General features: G+C 27.0%; 2 protein-coding genes across 7 annotated transcripts in view; one reads left to right on the top strand and one right to left on the bottom strand.

Annotated features, from left to right (window-relative positions):
• Positions 1-415: 415 nt before the first annotated feature.
• On the top strand, positions 416-2,443 carry LOC136085882 (tigger transposable element-derived protein 4-like). Its single transcript, XM_065807685.1, has 2 exons — positions 416-1,095; positions 1,223-2,443. The coding sequence occupies exons 1-2, from the start codon at positions 710-712 to the stop codon at positions 2,313-2,315; spliced, it is 1,479 nt and encodes a 492-aa protein (XP_065663757.1). The 5' UTR covers positions 416-709; the 3' UTR covers positions 2,316-2,443.
• A 615-nt stretch (positions 2,444-3,058) lies between these two features.
• LOC101235931 (hyaluronan mediated motility receptor) overlaps positions 3,059-22,323 on the bottom strand; it is a 40,343-nt gene continuing 21,078 nt past the window's right edge. For 4 of the 6 annotated variants that reach the window (XM_065807680.1, XM_065807681.1, XM_065807682.1 and 1 more), the window contains 6 exons: positions 16,728-16,774; positions 11,013-11,115; positions 9,026-10,791; positions 7,127-7,498; positions 5,929-6,372; positions 3,059-3,898 (listed from right to left, as the gene is read on the bottom strand). In XM_065807680.1, the coding sequence (XP_065663752.1) occupies positions 3,888-3,898; positions 5,929-6,372; positions 7,127-7,498; positions 9,026-10,791; positions 11,013-11,115; positions 16,728-16,774 (2,743 nt within the window). In that variant the 3' untranslated portion in view covers positions 3,059-3,887. Of the gene's footprint in view, positions 3,899-5,928; positions 6,373-7,126; positions 7,499-9,025; positions 10,792-11,012; positions 11,116-16,727; positions 16,775-16,913; positions 16,939-17,897; positions 18,356-22,323 lie in introns of those variants that run through there. The other 2 variants (XM_065807683.1, XM_065807684.1) reach the window with 2 other exon arrangements.

The raw sequence follows: 22,323 nt of genomic DNA, 5'->3' as shown, positions 1-22,323 counted from the left end.
AATCTCTGAGCTTTCAATCTTTTTCATAAATGTGGTATCTTAGAGAAGTTTTACTTTTGTTGTACGTTGTCGAATTTGCTCCGATTTGTTGATGTTACTTTTTTAGCTAGAAAAATCATTCGTAGAATGTAACATGTGTTTTAAGCGCCAATATATTAAAGTATTACAACACTTAGAAATCTCTTCTTGGCATTGCAAATATTTTATTGTCAAAATTTTATTAAAAAATAACTTTTTTTACGATATTTTTAATAATAAAACAAACGCGTTGTAGTGTTGAAGACATGGTAATGCAAAGCGAGCGAGGTCGAATAATTAGACGCAACCTAATAATGTATCAAGAAATATATACAGTCGACTCTCGATATCTCGAATACTTGATATCTCGAACTTTTAGTATCTCGAACTTTTTTAGCGCTCCCATGGACATAACGTACTAGTTTAGGCTAAAATCCTCTCGATATCTCGAACCTTATTATCTCGAACTTTTTGGTATCTCGAACAATATTTTCGGTCCACAGGGCAATTTTCTCTCGTTATCTCGAAATTTTCAACATTTTTTTTTTCAAAAATGTTTTAATAAAATTTAATTTTTTTTAAATTCCAATTTTCGAAAAAAAAATTTTTTAATTCCATTTTTTTTAAGAATCGAATTTCTGAAAAGTTTTCCTTTAATATATAATTTATTCTTTTTGTCAAACGCAGCAACATGCCGCTCGTTAAACGAAAACTCACGAACAAATCTATAATAGAAAAATGCAAGGCATTAAAAGACCTAGAGACTGGGATGTCTAACAAAGAGGTTGCCAAAAAGTATGGAGTCCCAAAGAACACATTATCAACCTGGATTAAAAATAAAACCAAGTTATTAACCTCACTGGAAAAAAATGGCACAAAATCTAAACGGAAGAAACTTCGTAGTGGTAATTTCAAAAATGTAGACAAGGCCATATACACGTGGTTCGTTGCAAAAAGAAGTCAACAAGTACCAATTGATGGTACCATACTAAAAGAAAAGGCACTAAAATTCGCAGAAGCATTAGGAGAGTTGGATTTTAAAGCATCTGATTGTTGGTTTCATAATTGGAAAAAAAGGTCAGTTAAATTTTGTCAAATCTTGTTCAATTTTAATATAAACAAATAACATGTATCTGTTTATATTTAATTTATTTAGTTTTTTAAACATGTAATTAAAATTCAATTATTCTGTTCCTATTTTTAGGAACGGCATCAGCTTTAAAATAATCTCAGGCGAAAGTGCCGCCGTGACGAATAATATGACTGCTTCGTGGAATGAAACTACACTTCCAACATTGCTTTTGAATTACAAGCTTGAAAACATTTTCAATGCCGATGAGTTTGGACTATTTTACCAGTGCCTACCAAACAAAACATACCATTTATCACGAGAAAAATGTTTTGGGGGAAAAAATAGTAAAGTCAGACTAACAGGCATAGCAGCAGGGAGTGCAACGGGAGAAAAATTACCTATGTTTGTTATTGGAAAATCTAAAAACCCACGGTGTTTTAAGCACATTAAACAACTTCCTTGCACATATAAAAATCAGCTAAAAAGTTGGATGACCGGAGACCTTTTTACAGAATGGGTAATGAAACTTGACTCATTTTTTCGTGCTCAAGATAGGAAAGTAGCACTCCTGGTGGATAACTGTTCTGCCCACCCACACATTGAAGGGCTAAGCAACATCAACCTAATATTTCCCCCCCCTAACACCACATCTGTCCTTCAGCCCATGGATCAAGGCGTAATACGAAGTCTTAAAGCTCATTATCGTCACAAAATTGTGCGTTTGTGTATCAAGGCTGTCGATAATAACGAACCCATGCCAAAAATTTCTATACTTCAAGCAATGAAAGATCTTGTTTCTTCGTGGAATGCTGTGTCGAAGGAGACTGTCATCAACTGCTTTAAAAAAGCTGGTATCAGCAAAACAAACAAGAGTATTGAAGAAGCTGATGATGATCATTCTTTTAAATTTTTGACAGAAGAACTTAACCGTTTGCGAGAGTTAGATCCTCGTGCCGTCCAAGAAGATCTCTCAGCGGAATCTTACATTGGTTTAGATTGCGATGTAGTAACCACCGGTTCACTTGCTACTGATGCTGAAATCATTGCTCAGATTTTAGACCCTAATTTTGAAAACGACGATAATGAAGTTGAAGATAGCGTTGACGAAGCTATTGACGTCGAAGCCCCGCCACGCCCATCTGATATTCAATTAGAAATTGCTTTTGAAACAATTCAAATGCTTCGCTATACAGCTCAAAATACGGAAATGAAATACAATCCCTAGCACTAAAACTTGAGGATTTAATGTAGATGGAAAAGATGGATAATTTAAAGCAATATCAGATAACAGATTTTTTCCAAAAGTTGTAGTTTTTGTTGTTAATGATTTTTGTCAGAAAAATAACTTGTTTTAATGAAAGTCGGGCAATTTTATTTATTTTCAACCCTTTTCTTGATATCTCGAACTCTCGAAATCTCGAGCTTTTTTTTCGGTCCCCTTAGTGTTCGAGATATCGAGAGTCGACTGTAGCACTATACAAAGATGTAGTAAAATAATTTTTAAAATTTTTTTTATATGGGTTACAATTTTTTACGCAATTGTATAATAGCCTACTTTTATTTTGTATAAATGAAGTATACTTAGTGAAACTAAATCGAAATACATTTTGTGAACTTTTAGGCGTGAAAAAAGACAAAGTTTTAAACTCTAAAGTTTCAAAATTGGTGATTTGATGTTTCATCAACAAAAGCTTATATAAATAAATACATTTTAAAACATTTTATTTAACTTGCGCTCTTATAACTACGTATAAATTTGTATAAATTGCTGCGTCACAAAATCGGATTTTTTTCTTCTTGTAAAAATCACAAAATCACTTCCTCAAGACCGCCCACCCGTCCCCTAAACATCAGGTACATAATTTATAACGTAATTTATAAAGATAATTTATGACGGTACGACGTAATTTATACCCCTTGGGTAATAAATAAGATCATAGTACATACGAAAATCATAAAAATTTTAACTTCTTTGAACTCGTGGAGTTTATTCATTGAAATACGATCTGTTAACAACAAAAAATTGAATGTAAGAAGTATACTACATATGAATACATTATAAAATGTTAGTTCCCTAAAAACATTCATTATATATTTTTTTATATTAAAAATATATATTTTTTCATTTTTTAGCCATTCATATAACAGAGATATTGAAAGCCTAACTTATATACAAAAGTTTATAGAACATCATATTGTAATTGAAAGATATTTATTTTTGAACTTTAATTTAAACTCTAGAAAAAATTATTTTGCAAAATTAATTTAGAAATTATATTTCTATCACACAATCGATGCAATAAGTTGCATCATTTATTCACAAATTTAAAGTTTATTTAACTGTAAAAAAATAGTTTAAAAAATATATAAAAATTTTATTAGTATTATGTCAACTTTGTATTAGTGCAAACGAACGTCTACTATGACGTCAACTCCATATCACTGCATAAATCGTATACGCTTCGGACGTTTCTTCTGTAAATTCGTAAGAGAGTGAAAATTGATACTTTTATGTTAACTTATTACTAATGGTATTCTAAAGTCGGTTGACTTCTAATAATTTTAAAAAACTATTCAACTTGCGTATTTATTAAAACCTTTTATTTTGCGTTCCTTAACAGTTGCTGTTTCTATGGTTCAATTTAAAAACTGCTTCTTTTATATTTACTTAAATGTCTGTAAATACGTCGGAGTCTACTCAAAACATTTGGTCTCTTTAATTGTTTGCTTTTTTTTGATACCTGTCGCTCCAATATAAATTTCATAATTATGTACTTTTTTAATGATAAGAAACCAACTAGAAGTTAGCTAAGTCGAAAAAATTATAAATATATATATATATATATGCATATATATATATATATGCATATATATATATATATGCATATATATATATATATGCATATATATATGCATATATATATATATATATATATATATATATATATATATATATATATATATGTATATATATATGTATATATATACATGTATACATATATGTACACACATATATGTGTATATGTACGCATGTATGTATGTAGGTATGTATGTATGTATGTACGTATGTATGTATGTATGTATGTATGTATGTATGTATGTATGTATGTATGTATGTATGTATGTATGTATGTACGTATGTATGTATGGTTGAACTTATACTGCAAACTTAGAACATCATGAAACTGGTAACATCACTGATATAAGTCACTGGTGGCATTGTACTGAAATAAAGACTTGCAAGGGCTTCAGTACATACATCTGCTAAGGGCTTTGGGTTAGTATTAAAAATTCTCAATATATTTTCAATTCGACCTTAGAATCCATGGCACGATTTCGAGAAGTAAACTCTCGAAATACGATCAAATGGCAAGAAAGGTCTTGAGGGCCCCAGTGTTGAAGATGGGATTATACACAAGCATCAGACTGAAGTTTAGCCCACACTGAATAGTTCATAGGATTAACATTTGGAGAGTTAGGAGGCAACCAGTTTTTCGGCCAAAAATTTTGCATATTTTTTCAAGCCAGATCTGTCTTTTTGGTGGTGTGGCACGGTGCTCTATTTTGGCTTTTGTATTTTTATCATAGGTTACCTCAATCCAAGGCTTGACATGACTCTCCAGAAAATTTATATAAGAACTAGTGTTCAGTTTTTCCCCTTCTTTAACAAACACGAGGCATTTATTGGCCTTCAGAGGCAATGACTGCAAAAACCATGACTGACTAAGATGTTTTGCTTTAAAAGTATGTCTGAAGTGTTCTCAAAGTTCACGTTGGTTGCCTTTATAAGTAACAAAGATCTTGCCCCACTATTAGATTTTATGAGGTTACTCATAAAATGTAACATTGAGGTTTCTCATATTGTTCCCTCAGATGCACAACTTAAGAGTTCGTTTTGAACGTGGTCTTCAACTTCCTTTTTTCATTTTAACATTTCCACACTTGATAAACCTTTTTTTACTCTGAGAACAGTGCTTCCGAGGACTCTAATTAACTCGGCGACTTATTTGGGTGTCATCCGGGCACTCAAAAATTGAATGGTTTGATCATTTTTGATTTCTATTTTGAACTATGTTTAAATATTATTGTTTGTTATTTTACCATAATAATCTACACATCATAAGTTTTCCGAAGATACCCAAAACTTTAAATTTAAATTTTTGGCGGGAAATTCTGTTTAGCATGCACCATTTTTTTATTACGCACTTAATAATATTTGGACAGTATCTAACGCACAAAAATAACTTTACATTGTAACCAATAGAGGCAGAGTATTTTTTGAGGGGAAAACCCATACTCTGCCGCTATTGGTTACAATGTAAAGTTCAAGTCGAACTTGACTCAAGTTCGCTTCTTGCATTCCACACTTAATCTTTGATACGTTAAACCTGTTAAAAAATATCTACCAATTATTATTTGTGATGTAATCATTTCCAATTGTTTTTTATCTTTTACAACAAGATGAGTCGATTCTGCAAATTCTTCGGAAATTTTGAAGACCAATGTGTCTTATTGCATTTGAACTAGAAATTTAATATTTTCATGAACAATTTTAAACTTTTTTTATTCTTTTATGCTCACGTATGTTGTTTCTTGAACAAAAACGTTTTTTTATAATAACTGCATATACTTTTATAGCGAAAAACACTGTATATACAGTTTTTTGCTATAAATATTGAGTGTTAAGGTCTTTATAGTCAATGATGTACTGAAACTCCCGCACTGTGTGTGCGTGCGCGCGCGTGTGTGTGTATGTGTGTGTGTGTTTGTGTGTGCGTAATTCCAACACATACATCTGCACAAAAACTGAATTGTTTTTGTAAAGTTTAATATATTACCTTTCAGTAACTTCCTTTTAATTAATTTATTTTCCTCCTTTGCTTCAAGAAGTTCCTTTTCTAAAGTCTCTCTCTGTTCAGTTATTAATGATAATGTTCGAATAAATCCAAACCTATCTTCTTCACATTGATGCAATTTATCTAAAATGTCTGCTTTATCATCACGAAGTTTTTTAAAATTGTCTTCAAGTATAAAGTTTTCTTGCTCAAGTGCTTGAATTTTTTGGACTAATAGTTCTTTATCTTTCTTCAGTTTTCTAAGTTCTACTTCGGAATCAACTTGAATTGAGTTTGTATCTAAACTGCATAATTTATTGTTAAGTTTTTCAACTTCTGCTTTAGACATACCACACTCATACTCAAGATCTGAATTTAATTTCTCTAGTCGAAGTTTATCTTCAGTAAGTTGCTCCAAGATTGAGAGATAATGTCGTATCTCTGTACCTATTAAAAATACTAATACTATTTTCAATTGAGTTGCATTAAATTAAGTTGTCAGATAAAACACTGATCATAAAATCTTGACAAAAAATTAGGCTTTAATATATAGGTTTCAAATGAGGCCTATATATTAAAGAAAAATATAAATGAAAAAATTTAAAAGTAAATACAAATTAAAAAAAAAAGTAAAAAGTTTAATGCGGTAGTGGTGAGTGCTCACTTCATAAGCCAGAAGCTCAATCCCCACTATGCCCCTGGTAGTACCAAACTCAACTTGTTTATCCACGCAGAGGCTTTATTTGTTATACTATTTGGAGATAAAGGATTAAGAAAAGGTTATAACTACATAAAAAAAAAACAACACTAGTTTCCTCAATTGTAGCGGCCCCCTCAGTCTTGTGGAGTTGAATACAGTAAGAATATATGCTAAATATATTCCAGGGTGTTAGCCAGCCCGACGACACCGCATATACCGCAGAATTCTCAATTGATTTAAAATTCCCAAAATTCAATGATTTTTTATTGAAGAAATAGAACAATTTCAATAAAAATTCACAATATTTCGTAGAACAATAACAATATAAATATCACAAAAATGCAGTAAAAATATATTCCTGGCTAACACCCTGAGTACAGGGTGTTAGCCAAGAATATATTTTGAAATCTTTTACTAATATAATAGACAAAAAATATATTACAAAAATTTATTAAACATAAAATGTACAAAAAGAAACAAAAATTAAATAATGAAATAAACCTGATGATGCACATTGTGAACATTTATCAGAAACCAAACTATTTAAACTGTCACTATGTGAAATTAAACTTGAAGGACGTGATTTTTGTTTTGTTTGATTTTTGTTTTTTAAGTCATCTAACTCAGCAACAAGGGTGTTATTTCTCTCAACTTGCTTGCATAATGAGTCCAACATGGCAGCTCTTTCTAATTCTAATCTTTCATTTTTTTTCGACATTTCTTGAAAACAAATGGCAGTATCTTCAGAGTTGTCAAAAGTAAAGTTTTCCTTGCAATTTGAAACTTGATTTTGTTTCCATGCTATGTCACTAAATGAGCTTTTTCTTGAACTATCATTTAAAGAATCAGGTTGTGATTTCTCATATTCCTCGCCTGAATCATGAAAACAAGAACTTAAGCAATATATCAATTTGAGAAAAATAAAATAAAATCTCAGCTACCAACTATATAAAATTGATTGTAATTGTATAAAAGATGAAACATATAATACAAAATATAATATATAAATAATCTGCATATTTGGGTACAAATAATCTTAAAACTTTTTTTTTTTTAACCTAAAAATGACTTTTTTCAGCTGGTTCATCTTATTCTAATATAATATTAAGTTATGTGTAACATTGTTACACATAACTTATGTTATGTGTAACAATGTTATACATAACTTGATAAAATTTATGTGTAACAATGTTACACATAACTTGATAATACAATAAGTTATATGTTATTGTAACTGTCATTTGTGTCATTGCATATGCAACAATATGATCATAATAAACACGTAACATGAACTGAATGATTCTAAATTTTGATTAAGATATGTGTTTAACTTTCAATAATAATTTAACTTGCATTAATTTTATATTAATTACAACATTTTAATGCAACACATGTATTATTGTATTATAATATAATATAGTATATAATATATATTAATAATAAATAAGCTTTTAATAAAATTGTTAAGTAAATTTAATCCAAGTTATGGTCATATGTTTAAGCTCTTCACCTGTTATCTGTTAAATTAGAAAATAACTTAATATTAACCAAGTAATTGCAACAAAATTCCTTCACTTACTTTCCTCACTACTACAAATATTTACTTAATTCTTTGTAAACTATTTAATAATTTAGTTCAGAGTCAGAGATGTTGACTATTACATGAATAATTTTTCTGAAAAAACTATTAGCAAAGTTAATTTCCTTTTTCTGTACTAAGTAAAAATTATTAGCAAAGTTAATTTCCTTTCTCTGTACAAAGAAAAAACTTATTTAATCAAAACAAAAATTTACCAAAGACTGTTATTGTAAATTATTTTGTTTCAATTTTTTATTAAGTTTTATTTATTCTATATGATTTCAATTTTGTTTCAATAAAATAACTGATTAACTTTATTTTGCTATGTCTTATTTGATGTAATATGCTTATTGAATTGACTAACCCAAAGTAGCATTCATTATTGACCAATATTTTTGCATACTGAAAGTATCACTCATTGGCTGTATTTAAACTCGTTTTGCACAACAGGTTTTAACATTCCGTTTGATGCTCAACTGAGCTATCGAGCCAACATAGACTTTAAAGATTTTAGTTTTTATTCGTAGGTTAATTTATTATGAATTCTTAAATTTAATTGTTTAAAGAAAAAAATTATTTCTATATATACACCTTTCTGATTATAGTTATAACATTAAAATTGTTTTTCAAAAAGTTTAAGACTTTAATAATGATAAAGTTGATGAATATTAATTAATGAATATTAATTTATGGTTTATCAGCAACTCTTAAAACTATGCAATATTCAGTATATTAAATAAATTCTCTTGCACAACTTTAAAGAAAATGTTTTTGCAAAATTCATAAATAATAAGTAAAAATTTTATTATAAAAAAATTTACTGTCATATTCAGTTTCTGTTTCATCTTCATCATCTGTTACGTTATCGTCTGTAGAAGAATTGACTTCAGACTTACTCACTTCTCTTGACCGTTGGGAGGCTTGTAAATTAAGAAAACTCATTAGTAGTTGTTGTTTATCTTGATGAAGCCTGTTAACTTCATTTTCTAAAGCAGTCAATTTGTTTTGAGCTTCATCTCGTTCACTTTTCAAGATTTCTTTCTGTTTGCTGCAATCACATTTTTGCATGGCAGGCTGCTGCATAGATTTTATTTCCAACCTTGAGTTAAGAGCAAACTTCAAATATCTAACTTCCTCTTCTAAATCTTCACGATCTTGCTTAATTGCCTCATAATCATCTTGCAGCTTACGAGTTGGATTTAAATGAGCAACAATCTGTCTTCCAATAATTTGCGCTTGTTCTTGAAGATCTTCTGATTCTGTATCTTTTGATACATGATCTTCTCCTAGTTTTTCTTGTAACTCCATAGAAAGCTTGTCAAGAAATTTTTTGAACGCATCTTGGTTAGCTTCCATATTAACAGCCTCATGCTGAAGATCTGCAAGTTTTAATGAGACATCTTCATGCTCTTTCTGCAAATATAAATGTTCAGCTTTTAAATCTTCTACTAAAAGAGTATCTTTTTCAATTCTTTCTAATGCTTCCCGGTACTTTTTTTCAAGCTCATTATAACTTTTATCATAGTCTTCTTTGATTTTTGTAATTGATTTTAGTTTACTGGTCAACTCTAAATTTTCATGCTCTTTGAGAATATTAACTTCTAAAGTTGCACGATGATCATTCTGTAACTTTTCAAACTTTTTTTCAAGTTGAAGTAATTCAGCTCGAGTTTCTTCATGCGCTTTTTCACTTTTCATTGCATCAATTAAATCTGACATAACTGTATTTTCTAATTTACCTCTAGCAGAATGGTAGTCAAATTCAAATAGTTCTTGAAAAGACTTTTGTTCTTCTAATATTTGTTTACTAAGTTTTTCGTTTTTTATTTTGAGCACATCTTTTTCTTCCTTTAAATCCTCTACTACACGTTCAAGATGTTGCAATTGAGCAGAAAGAGTTGTACACTTAGTGAGCATTTTTTGGTTTTCTTCATCCAAGCGTTGACGTTCTAGACTAAACTTTATGCGCTCCTGAGCTAAACTTTCAGCATCATAAATTAAGCTTGACTTTGAGTTCCCTGACTCAGTTTGTGATAATAAATTGTTTTCTAATAATTTAGCTCGTCCTAAGTCTTTAATCTTAAGAGATTTTCCACGTAATTCGTAAATTTGATTAAGTAACTCTGCTCGTTCTGTTTTTAATGCTTTATTCTCTCCTTCAAAACGTAATAGCCTACGCTCATGCCACTGAATTTTTGTTTCAAGTTCTTCTTTCTCTGACATTGATTGTCTTTTTTCTCTCTCCATTTTTTTCGTAAAAGATATATAAGAATCTAGTTCTTTGCGAGAAGCAAAAAGTTTTTCTTTTAAAGACACAATCTCTTTCTCAATAATAACTCTTTCAGCAATATCATTAATACACTCTGTGTTGCTATTTTCAACTTTCAGAACTTCATGCATTCGTTCACGCACTAAACTATCATATAAATCTGCTTTCTTAAGAATTTCACGCAACGCTGTTATTTCTACATTGGAAAGATGATAATCGCGTTTAAGACGATCTAAACTGTTATTTGCTTTTTTGATTTCAGTAAGATCAGGAAGTGATTCATTGGGATCAAAGGATTTTTGAGATTGACTCACTTTTCTAAAAAAGATATTTTATATATTTTATAATCCAATTAAGAATTTACAGTTGATGAAACTTCATTATAAAACAGTACAACTTATGAAATAAATATAACAACTTAGTAAAATAAATTATGCAACCTAACATGAAATATTATTTTTTATCATAAAATTGTACAAGCTACTAAAATTCAAACCTAATATGAAATAAATAGAATTTTAAAAATGTAGTCTTTCTACCTCTGTGTCATAATTGGTGATGGTACAATATGAACTGAAATAGATTGTCCTAAATCAAGGGATACTGACATAGTGTTGGTTGAGTTTTCAGGTTTGTCCAATGCTAATCAAAATAAAAGTTAATAACCAAATCAGAAATACAAGTTTAAATCATACTAATATATATATATATATATATATATATATATATATATATATATATATATATATATATATATATATATATATATATTACACAGTTAAGTAGCCTCCTCATCTTTAGTGGCCTTCAGGTGAATTAACAAAAAAAAAAAAAATATATATATATATACAGGGGTTATTTTAGGAGAATTATTTGGGCAGCAGTACCCCCGTACTGGCGGCTTTCCGGAACAAAATTTGCCTTAAGTAACCATTTTTTTGCAAAAAAAAAATGATATTCGTTGTTAAAAAAAAAAAAAAGTTCTCAAATTTTAATTTGGGCGGCGTCCTAATACAGTTGACTCAAAAACAGTCTAGAATAGCCCCTGATATATATATATATATATAAATATATGTATATATAATAAATATATAATATATATATATAATATATATAATAAATATATAATATATATATATATAATAAATATATAATATATATATATATATATATATATATATATATATATATATATATATATATATATATATATATATATATATATATATATATATATATATATATATATATATATGGTGAAACACAGTGTTGAAGTAATCAAAAATTAGATAAGTGTTTTTACTAATTTATTATTGCTCTGTTCTTTTGGAACATTGAGCACTCTGTAGAATACACTAACATAATTTATATATATATATATATATATATATATATATATATATATATATATATATATATATATATATATATATATATATATATTATAATATTTTATAACTCTTTAATAATATATTTTTATGATATATTTAATAACCACAATAATATTTTATATTGATTAATATAAATGACCTACACAAAGTCTTTACCAAATGTATTTTTAAACAATATTTATAAAATTTACAAAAACAAAAGTTATTTAAGACAACCATAGTTTAAAATAAAATTGGTAATGAAGAATATAAAACAATAATACAAAATGATAATCTGAAGTGATAAAACCAAGTAACCATTTTTTATTTACCATTATTTAGCAAAAAACAAAGCAACCATTTTTTATTACCAATATTATACAACCATATTTTATAATAGAATTAAATAAAAATTACAACAGGAAAAGTCATCTGTTTTGAAATAACTGTAACTATTTAAATGTTTTGAAATAACTATAAGTTAAAATTTGAATTAATAACTTCAGTCTATGATTTTATTTTTTTAAATTCTTATGTTGGCATTATAAGAATCTTTAAGACTATATATTTATATCTTTTTTAGAAAACAAAAGTTTTGATTTAGATGTTTGCTGTAAAACCTTTTTGTATGTTAATTACTAAAACTAAATTAAATCTTTTTTTGTAAGCTTTTACTTTATTTGTAAGCTTTTACTAAAACAAAATTCACATTTTCAAATCAAGTTAAACATTTTTTAAATTGATTTCAAAATGATAAACTAATTAAAAATCAAATCAAATATTTAATAGTACATTTCAATAGAGTAAAACAGAATAGAATTTACTTTAGAGTAAAACAGGGGGTAATGTTTTTTCTTTTGCTCTTTACTAATTATTGAATAAACTTTTTACAAATAATTTTCAATTATCTTGTAGAAAAATCTATTTCTGATATAAAATTTAAAAAAAAAAAAACTTTTTTTTATTAAAAAGATTTTTTTTTCTCATAAAAATGAAAATATTTTTTTATTAAAATAAACTTAAAAAGTATTTTTGGAAATAGCACAGGTATTCACTGGCATATGTTCCTGCCATTAAAAAGTTCCAGGTTATTAATATAGTATTTGGTTTAACCAATTATTTAATTAAATAAATCTAATTGCAGTTATTACTTATAGGTATTCATATTTTAGTCATAGATTGACATATGTTACCGTGGTTATACTTATTTGCATTGAAAATAAAATTTTGTTAATTTGTTTACTAGCTCACTCTCCACACATTCTGAACTATAGAATGGTATTTATTGTCATGTCAAATAAGTTTGGTGAAAACTACTTCAATAGTTTTATGCAGACACAAAGCTCAGTAATTTATCGAAAGAATACTCTAGTCGACTGCAAGCAAATCTTTTAAACTCTGGATAAGTTTATAAAACAACGGTTTGTTTTCAATTGACACCAATAAAATCATTCAGTCAAAGTTACAAATCATTTATAGATTTGAAATACCATAATCTCAACCTGAGTCTTTGTCATTTCAACCATCACTATCACTACCACCATCAGTAACTTCAACCTCTCAGCTGCTGCCTTCTGAATCTACAACAATATCTAGCATCAGTATACATAGCAACAACTGCATAGTAACAACTGCAAGTCAACTCACCTGCAGCCTTCAATATTTTCGTAAACCTTGCTATTTAAAAAGAAAATTTTTTCAATTGACACAAAGGAAATTCAATAAGAAGTTGATAAAAAAAAATCGCAACAAATATGCTAATATTCAAAGTAAATCAGTTTCAATAAAATTGAAATACTTAAAAAACGGACAGCAAAGAAGCAGCAAAGCAAACTAGGAAACAATATAAACTTAACTTTGATGATGAACAGCAGATAAACAAATTGCAACAAAAAGTACCGTACAAGTAACAACTGAACCAAAAAATGGGTCAGGCTTTTTCTATGTCTAATAACATCTGTCCAATAACATCTGTAAATCTAATGATGTATAACTACATCTGTCCAACAATATCTGTAAATACACTGAATTATAGTAACATCTGTCCAACAACATCTGTAAATAAACTGAAATATAGTAACATCTGTCCAACAACATTTGAAATTTGATTGATGTCTAACAACATCTGTGTAAAAAGTATATGATTACTACAGATGTAGTTACATCTTTTCAATTATCCAAGTATAACAACATCTGTGCAACTATATCTGGAAATTTTACAGATGTAATTACATCTTTTCTATTATGTTAAGAATAACTACATCTGTACAACTACATCTGTGAATTCTACAGATGTAGTTACATCTTTTTAATTATATTAAATAACTACAGGATTTTGTGAAATTATTAAATAATAATGTATTATTTTAACCAAATGTAGTTTCATATATGGTTTATTTCAGATGTAGTTGCATCTGGAAAAAATGATAAATATGAATCCATTATTTTAACCAGATGGAGTTCCATATAAGATTTTTTTCAGATGTAATTACATCTGGAGGAAATTCTTCCAGATGTTATTGTACATGGAGAAAAATTACTAGATGTAGTTGCATCTTCTTAAAGATGCTGTTAGAGTACATTGAATTTCCAGATGATATTGGAGAGATGTTGTTGGAGTAAAAAAAATACAAATTATCTTGGACAAAAGTGTACAGATGATCTTGGACTACTCTACAGATGTTGTTGGACAGATGTAGTAATCTTTTACCTCTAAAACTTCTTAACAATTCAACATTATCACAAGAATAATAAAAAAATATTTTTATTAACTAGTTGTTTTTAATTGTTACTGTAAGTTGTTTTTTTAATTGTTATCAATTATTTTTTTATATATTCATATCAATTTTAATTAAGTGCTGTTTACCCATTAAATTGTATATTTCATTCTCTCTAATACACCACCACCACCACCATCATCATCATCATCATCACCATCATCATCATCATCATCATCATCATCATCATCATCATCATCATCATCATCATCATCATCATCATCATCATCATCATCATCATCATCATCATCATCATCATCATCATCATCATCATCATCATCATCATCATCATCATCATCATCATCATCATCATCATCATCATCATCATCATCATCATCGCCATTGTTATCATCATCATCATCATCATCATCATCATCGCCATTGTTATCATCATCATCATCGTCATTAATTTTGCTTTGAATAATGTACATAAAACTTTTTTTTTTAAACCTTCTTTTAAAGGATGTTTATTATGAATGACAAATCTCTTTAACTACAAAAGGTAAAAATTCAAGTAATTGAATAATTATAACAAAAAAAAACATAATAATATGACACTTATTCTATGATAAAACCAAATCAACCATCTCAGACTTTATTAAAACTTTCAAAAGTTTTCTTTTAAAACAATAACTATTTTGAATTTTAGAAGACTTCTTGTAAGACAACCTAAGCATTGATTGGATTCAGTAGTTAAAAATTGCTTTTGGAGGTTTTATATAATAGAAATAATGACTTTAAAATATTTTAAAACTTCTAAAAAAAAGACTTCTAGGTAAATCAAGGGTGTAGATTACAAAAGAATTATTACAAGTTATATAGCCTACATTTTAGTAAACCTTTTTTTGGTTTTTTGTAGATCATGTCCCTAGAACTAAATATAGGCATTGTTATTTTGTATGAAAGTTTTACCTACCAACATAATGATTTATATACAACATGATTTATAGCAAAAACTAACTCTTTGTTGTTAATATGTTCATTGATGTCTAAGTTATTCTGGAAAAAATATGGCACTCAAAGTGAAATACCCTAAAATGACATGTATGTGAACCCCCAAAAGTCTATTCGGGCTAACTTTTCTTTAATTACATCCTTGAAATGAACTTGTTTTACACTTCTAGAAACAATTTGAATCATTTTGGAGAGATTTATTTTATGAATGAAAAAAAAGTTGTCATGAGTAAAGTTTGGTCTGAAAGGTCTTTGATGTTAAATTGATAAGTAAATAACTACTTCAGTGAAACACTAATGTTAATCTATATGTTAAAATTTTATATAAGAATAATTTTAAAACTGTTTACATCCTGACTAGTCTATTGAACAAAAGTGCATGTTGTATCGGAAAACTTGACAAAAGTTATTTGATTAATTAATGATAAAAATTAATAAGTAAAAAAATTGACAATATTGATGACATATACGATTAAATATGTTTAAATGACACTTTTAATATTAGCCTTCTGAAACTTTTAGCAAATTTGAAAATTGAGTTTCAGTATTTAAAATTACTTTACACTTATTATATTACTTTATTTTTAAGCAACACAGTATTTTTAAACAAATAAAAAATTTAAGAAATCATCATGTGCTCCTTATAAATACTGCAATTTATTAAAATTAGCTAATAAACATGATAATTTACAAAACAAGCTGAACTAATAAAATCTTAAAACCAAAAACACAATTTCATTTGCAATTCAAAAAATAATGGTTTTATATTTAGCTTAAAACAAGTTATATTAAAGTTTATTTATGCTACTACATATAAACCTTAATTTAAATATATAATATAAATTTAAAAAGTATATATTATAAACTTAAAAATAAATATAATATAAACTTTTATATAAACAGAAGAATTTCTTTATAAGTTTTTATTTGTTTCACTAAAATAAATATGATTCAAAAACAGAAACTTATATATATTTTTTATTTATCATCACTTTTTAACTTGATATAACTATGTTAAATTAGAATACTTAAGTATAATAATGCAAAATTAAAAAACTTAATATAAAAAACATTTTAGTCTAACTATTAAAACCATCCTTTCTTTTTTTTAAACTTTTATTTGTTATTGTACTTACATATTTAAACTACTTACTGGAATTAGTAATTATCTGTGTATCTTTATTACCATTTGGAATAATGCTAAAATATAAAGGAAAGATGCTGCCATAAAAACTTAGCAAACTAAAATGAACTACAGCACCAGGTAAAAAATCATTAAAAAATACTATAATCTCAGATAAAAAAAATCATTTAAGAAAAATGAATTTGCGCTATTAACCTTAGAATTTAAAACTTTGTTTTAGAAATTAAAAAGTTTTAAAGTACAAAGAGATTGAGAAGTCCAGATTAATGAGGTTTACTTAGTCAAACAAAACCATTATAAAAATGTCTGAGTTTATTTTTAGCACGTAAACAAAAGACAAAAAATTTTGCCTATAGTTTTTATTAACAATATACATGTAATGTATATTGTTAATAAAAACAATATACATTACCTGTATATTGGCAAAATGTTTTTGTCTTTTGTTTACGTGCTTAATATATATATATATATATATATATATATATATATATATATATATATATATATATATATATATATATATATATATATATATATATATATATATATACATATATATATATATATATATATATACATATATATATATATATATATATACATATATATATAAACATATATATATATATATATATATATATATATATATATATATATATATATATATATATATATACATATATATATATATATTTATATATATACATATATATATATATATGTGTATATATATATATATATATATATATATATATATATATATAAATACATATACATACATATATATACTTCATTTATATGTTTCAATAGTTTTCAAAACTATTATTTATATTTCGTTACATACTATTTACATATATTCTTAACCTAATACTAAAAGTTTGACGAATTCATTGGAATAATTTACTTAGAAGATTATAACATTAATTATAAACAAACATTTTTTGATATTTATGTAATTAAAATATTGACATATTTGTTTTTGCTGATGCTGACATCATATATATGAATCATCATATGGACGATGATTTATTTTTTACAGCTTAATTCATACAACAGACATGCCTATTGTATATTGACGATGATAAATGCAAAAATGTCAAAAAAAATCTATCGCCTTATTAAGCCAATAATTATCTACAATCATAAAAAATAAATGTACGCAATAAAAATAAGTTGTACCAAACATTGCATAAATGTCATCATGTATTGTTGTGTACAAATACAAATTGTTGTGTTTTTTTTTCCACTCTAAGCCATTAGCTGGTAAACCATCAGTACTTTAGGTTTATTTATTATTTTTACTCGTTTGTACAAACTGGACACTTATGTCATAAAAATATTTTAATATTTAGCTCTACTAGCATAACTGCTTTCTATAATTCTGTGTTTATTGATTTTCCGGTCGCATATTGCTCTTTCGTTAGTTGTGCTTTGGTTTCCCGCCTTCTACTGTTGGTCGAGTTCTAATACTGGTATGAACTATTGACTTTCACTACTGACTTTTTTGTTTTCATTTTATTTCATATTTTACAGTTTTTAATTTTTTAATTTTCTTTCATTTAGTATGTTTTCATTATATAGTTTCGCTTCGGCTATACTACAGCCGTTTTTCAAAACACCTTATAATGTATTACCAAAAAAACGAAATAATAAAAAAATATATATTGGGAGAAACTTTTTGTAAAACGTTTTTTGAAACTATCAATTTTTATGTATTTTTTATAGTTCTTCAAAAATATTTATTCAATAACGTTTGTTGACTTATAAGTTAGCTTATTTTGTAAAAAAGTCAAATTTGATTTTTTTTACCTTGAGGCGTTTTGAAAAACGGCTGCAGTATACAGAATCTTTTGTATATATAGTATACTAAATCTATGGTTAGTTCTGGTTTGCTTTACGACTTAAATGATATTGTCAAACTTACCCAGCATTGCAGGGTGACTGCATTGGAGTTTTTTGGCGCATGTGCTGATTTTTTTTTGTTGAACTTTATCAAAATTCTTTAGCCGTATTTTGGATATCAATAAATAAACATTACTAGCATGTTCCATGTGAGTTTGCACAAGCTCACTGTATATATGTTTAAGGAAGTCAGATGGTGGATTAGGGGCCTCACGTGGTATTCTTCCTAAACTCGAGTTACACTTTTTCAAGACTGAGTCAATTTGCTAGCTTAATATAAGATGTTGATCTAATATTACTTCTAATAACTTGAACGATTTTTATGGTTTAATAACTGATCTAAGTTTAGTTTAAATTCTTCTGGCATTTTTCTAGCAGATTTAAAATAATTAGTTGTGTTTTGTTACCTTGAGTTCCTTACAGAAGTTTTTAGCTTTGTTAAAAGCAGCTGTTAGTTTGTCCGCAACTAACCCTTGTTTGCTTTAGAAATAATTATATAATCTGGAAATTGTATTGTCTCAGATGTAATTTCATTAGATTGGTTCCGAGTGTAGGTATTTAATAAGTCTGGCCTATGACCTCCGCTTTGTAGTACACTTTTACTGATTGGTTTCCAAGATCTTTTTTTAGTTCTTGTTATGACTTTTTACTGTCTGTTTTCCCGGTAGCTTTTTAACCAGAGTCCTGATCTAGTAATGCACCCTATCCTATATAATTTGTGTAGAAGTTTCTGATGAAGAACTCTATCGAAGGCTTTGGAATGGTCTATTAATAGTGCACCTACATACATCCCCTGATCAATGGAATCATGCCATGAATTGATGGCAGTCGACATTGATGCTTCACATCCGGAGTTTTAGCAAAAACTACCGTACTGTTAATCTAGAAAATTCTGATGTTCGCATTTTTATCTTTGCAATCGATGAGCCAAAACCTTCTTAAATACTGTTACTCCTATAGGTAAGACTCATATTGGCCAATAATTAATAGGATCTGGCTTACTACAAAATTTTGAAAGTAATTTTTATACTGGATTTAAATCTAGGAACTAATACCCCGTTCATAATGTCGTTAAAACACATTTTATTTTAAATACAATTTATGTTTTTAATGTGATAAACTGTTTAAAACAGAAATAAAATAACTTAGCAAAGTTTTTTTATGTTAACACAAGCTTTTTAAAATAAAAGCAAAACGTTGCAGTATTTGTTGTTTTTACAACTTTTCACAATAACAACTTTAAAAATAAAATATGTTTTATCGTCAGTATGAACGGGGTATAACTTTCCAAACTTCGCGAAAAAATCAAACTAAGTTTATTTTAAAACAAATTTTTCTTGTCGGTTGACGTGATTAAAGCAGTTAAAAAGGAATAAAAAACTGCTTTTAAACATTTTAAAATGACTTTAATTTACAAGATATTTTTACATTTGTAAAACTTATTTTATAAAGATCAATAAATGCAAGTTCTTTCAATACATACTGGAATTTTTTTAAATTATTTTTATCAACATTTTTCTAGATACTTGGTACTAGCATCTTTAGCTATATATACATCGTAATTTTTATTTACAATCTTAATAAGTCTGTAATTACATACAAAGCTTAAATGTACAAGGATTAAATGATCAAAACGTTTACGTTATAAAGATAAATTGAAAACATGTGGTTATCATTAGAAAAAAGAAAGGAGATGTTATACTATAAGAGGTGATAAGTAAATTGAAAGTATTTACTAAAAAATAATTTACTGAATTATGAAACAGTTTGCAGTTCAGAAAAAAAAACTTTTATTTCTCAGTAAGATTGTTTTTTGCTTTTTTAACAAATAGGCTTAATAAAAAATGGAACAGTATAACCAATGAAGTCATTAACAAATGGAACGGTCTAGCTAATAAAGTTGTTAGTAAACAAAACAGCCTAACCATTGAAATTGTTAATGCTGGTAATTTTAACACTTTTACCGTTCAATTTTTTGTTCTTAAAGTCACGCAAATAGAATTGGATCATTCACTTTAACTTTTGCAGCTCAATATTATATTAATTTTTAATATTAGGACAATTCGAATTGAGTCACGAGTAAACAGTAGCATGGAAGTCTGAGCGTAATAAAAGAAAACTTGTTCCTAAAGTTCTAGTTAATAATGTAGCCTTACAGTAGTTTGCTTGATGTACTTGCTTCTCTATATGGGCAAGCATTATATTATACCATAGGTTTGAAAGGTCAAAATACTGTAAGTTTTATTTCCTAAAACTTTAATGATATAGATCATTAAAGTTTTAGGACATAAAATTACAGGGCCAAGGAATACTCAAAGTTTTCTTTTCATTTCAAATCTGACAGGTTCAGTCTGTGAATGTACCGATTGCTCTTCTTTGTTTTAGATGACGTTTGAAAAAATCATATAACTGTTTTTATTTAAAGTATTAAGCTTAAATGGAAAACTTAAAAAACACAATCAAAATTGATAACAATACAATCTTATTCTAATTTTAATTTTTAAAACTGATTAACCTTAAAAATTGAATACAAGAGTTTTGATTCTATTGAACTTTCAATAGATAAAGTTGCAAGAAGTGTTATTCGAAGTGTTGCAAGTATTTTTTAAATAAATATTCTACTAAACTCATTTAGAGGCAATTTTTGGAAGGGAGGGGTAGAACAACACCCGTCTTTCTTCGTGACTTTTCTTTTTTTAGGAACCAATTGGTACTTTTCAAGGGTACACCGCTCTTCCCCCCCCCCTCCCTTCCCATATTTAATTTGTAGAACTGCCTCTGAACTCGTTATCAAAAGTTAAAAGATTATATATGTAGAACAAAAATTTATCTAAACTGTTTTTAATAAAACATCAGAAATTTTATATCCAATGAATATAAATAATATATAGTTATAATTATTAGCAGGTATAGTTATTAAACAACATCTTTATTAAAGCTTCATATTCCACAGCTCATAAACGAGCTGAAATGAAACTTGAACTTAGGGTTCGGACTGTTGTAATGATAATGAAAATAATGAAAACAAAAACTAATACAATAGCTATTGTTATTGTATTAGTTTTTTTAGAAACAATAACAAAACTTATGTTTTACAATTATTTTAATAGTGTAATACAATGGCAATAAATATTGTATTGTAATTCATCTTCATAATACAGTAACAATATCTAAAAAAAAGGGATTGTAATGACACATTACAATAACAATAAATATTATATTATAATTCATCTTTATAATACAATAACAATTTATTGTTATTGTAATGAAAAAGGTTATTGTAATCAAAAATTGGAAATGTTTTATTGGTCCAGTCGCCGAGCCATGTGACCTTGAAATAGGGTGCAACTAATAATTAATAATTGGTTCTATTACTTTCTTATATAATATGCGGAGTGCCAGAATAAAAATTTAGGCAACTTTAAATATCAAAAGTTAACAAGATCAAAAATACAGAATTCTCCCATTTTTCTGAAAATGAAAGGGATTCAGCTGGCCAAAATTAAATATATGAACTTAAATGTTTATGCGAATACTAATTAAAATAACGGTATATATAACGGTAAACTAAACTTTTCCTTGACTATAAGATATAAGGTTTAACAAAATACGTTTTGAGAAAAGTAAAATAAGTATTAAAAAGGAACGGATTAGTTATCTTTAATTTTAAAAATTACAGAATATTTTACAATAATACGGACTA

Source organism: Hydra vulgaris, chromosome 10 (assembly GCF_038396675.1).
Source record: "Hydra vulgaris chromosome 10, alternate assembly HydraT2T_AEP".
Lineage (NCBI taxonomy): Eukaryota > Metazoa > Cnidaria > Hydrozoa > Anthoathecata > Hydridae > Hydra > Hydra vulgaris.
The sequence above is the reverse complement of the archived record's forward strand: the minus strand, read 5'-3'. Positions and strand labels throughout refer to the sequence as shown.

Bases quoted from the DNA above. Each gene is read 5' to 3' on its own strand.
- LOC136085882 (XM_065807685.1), top strand. From the start codon at position 710: ATGCCGCTCGTTAAACGAAAACTCACGAACAAATCTATAATAGAAAAA. The intron at 1,096-1,222 runs GTCAGTTAAATT...TCCTATTTTTAG, and splicing joins TTTCATAATTGGAAAAAAAG to GAACGGCATCAGCTTTAAAA.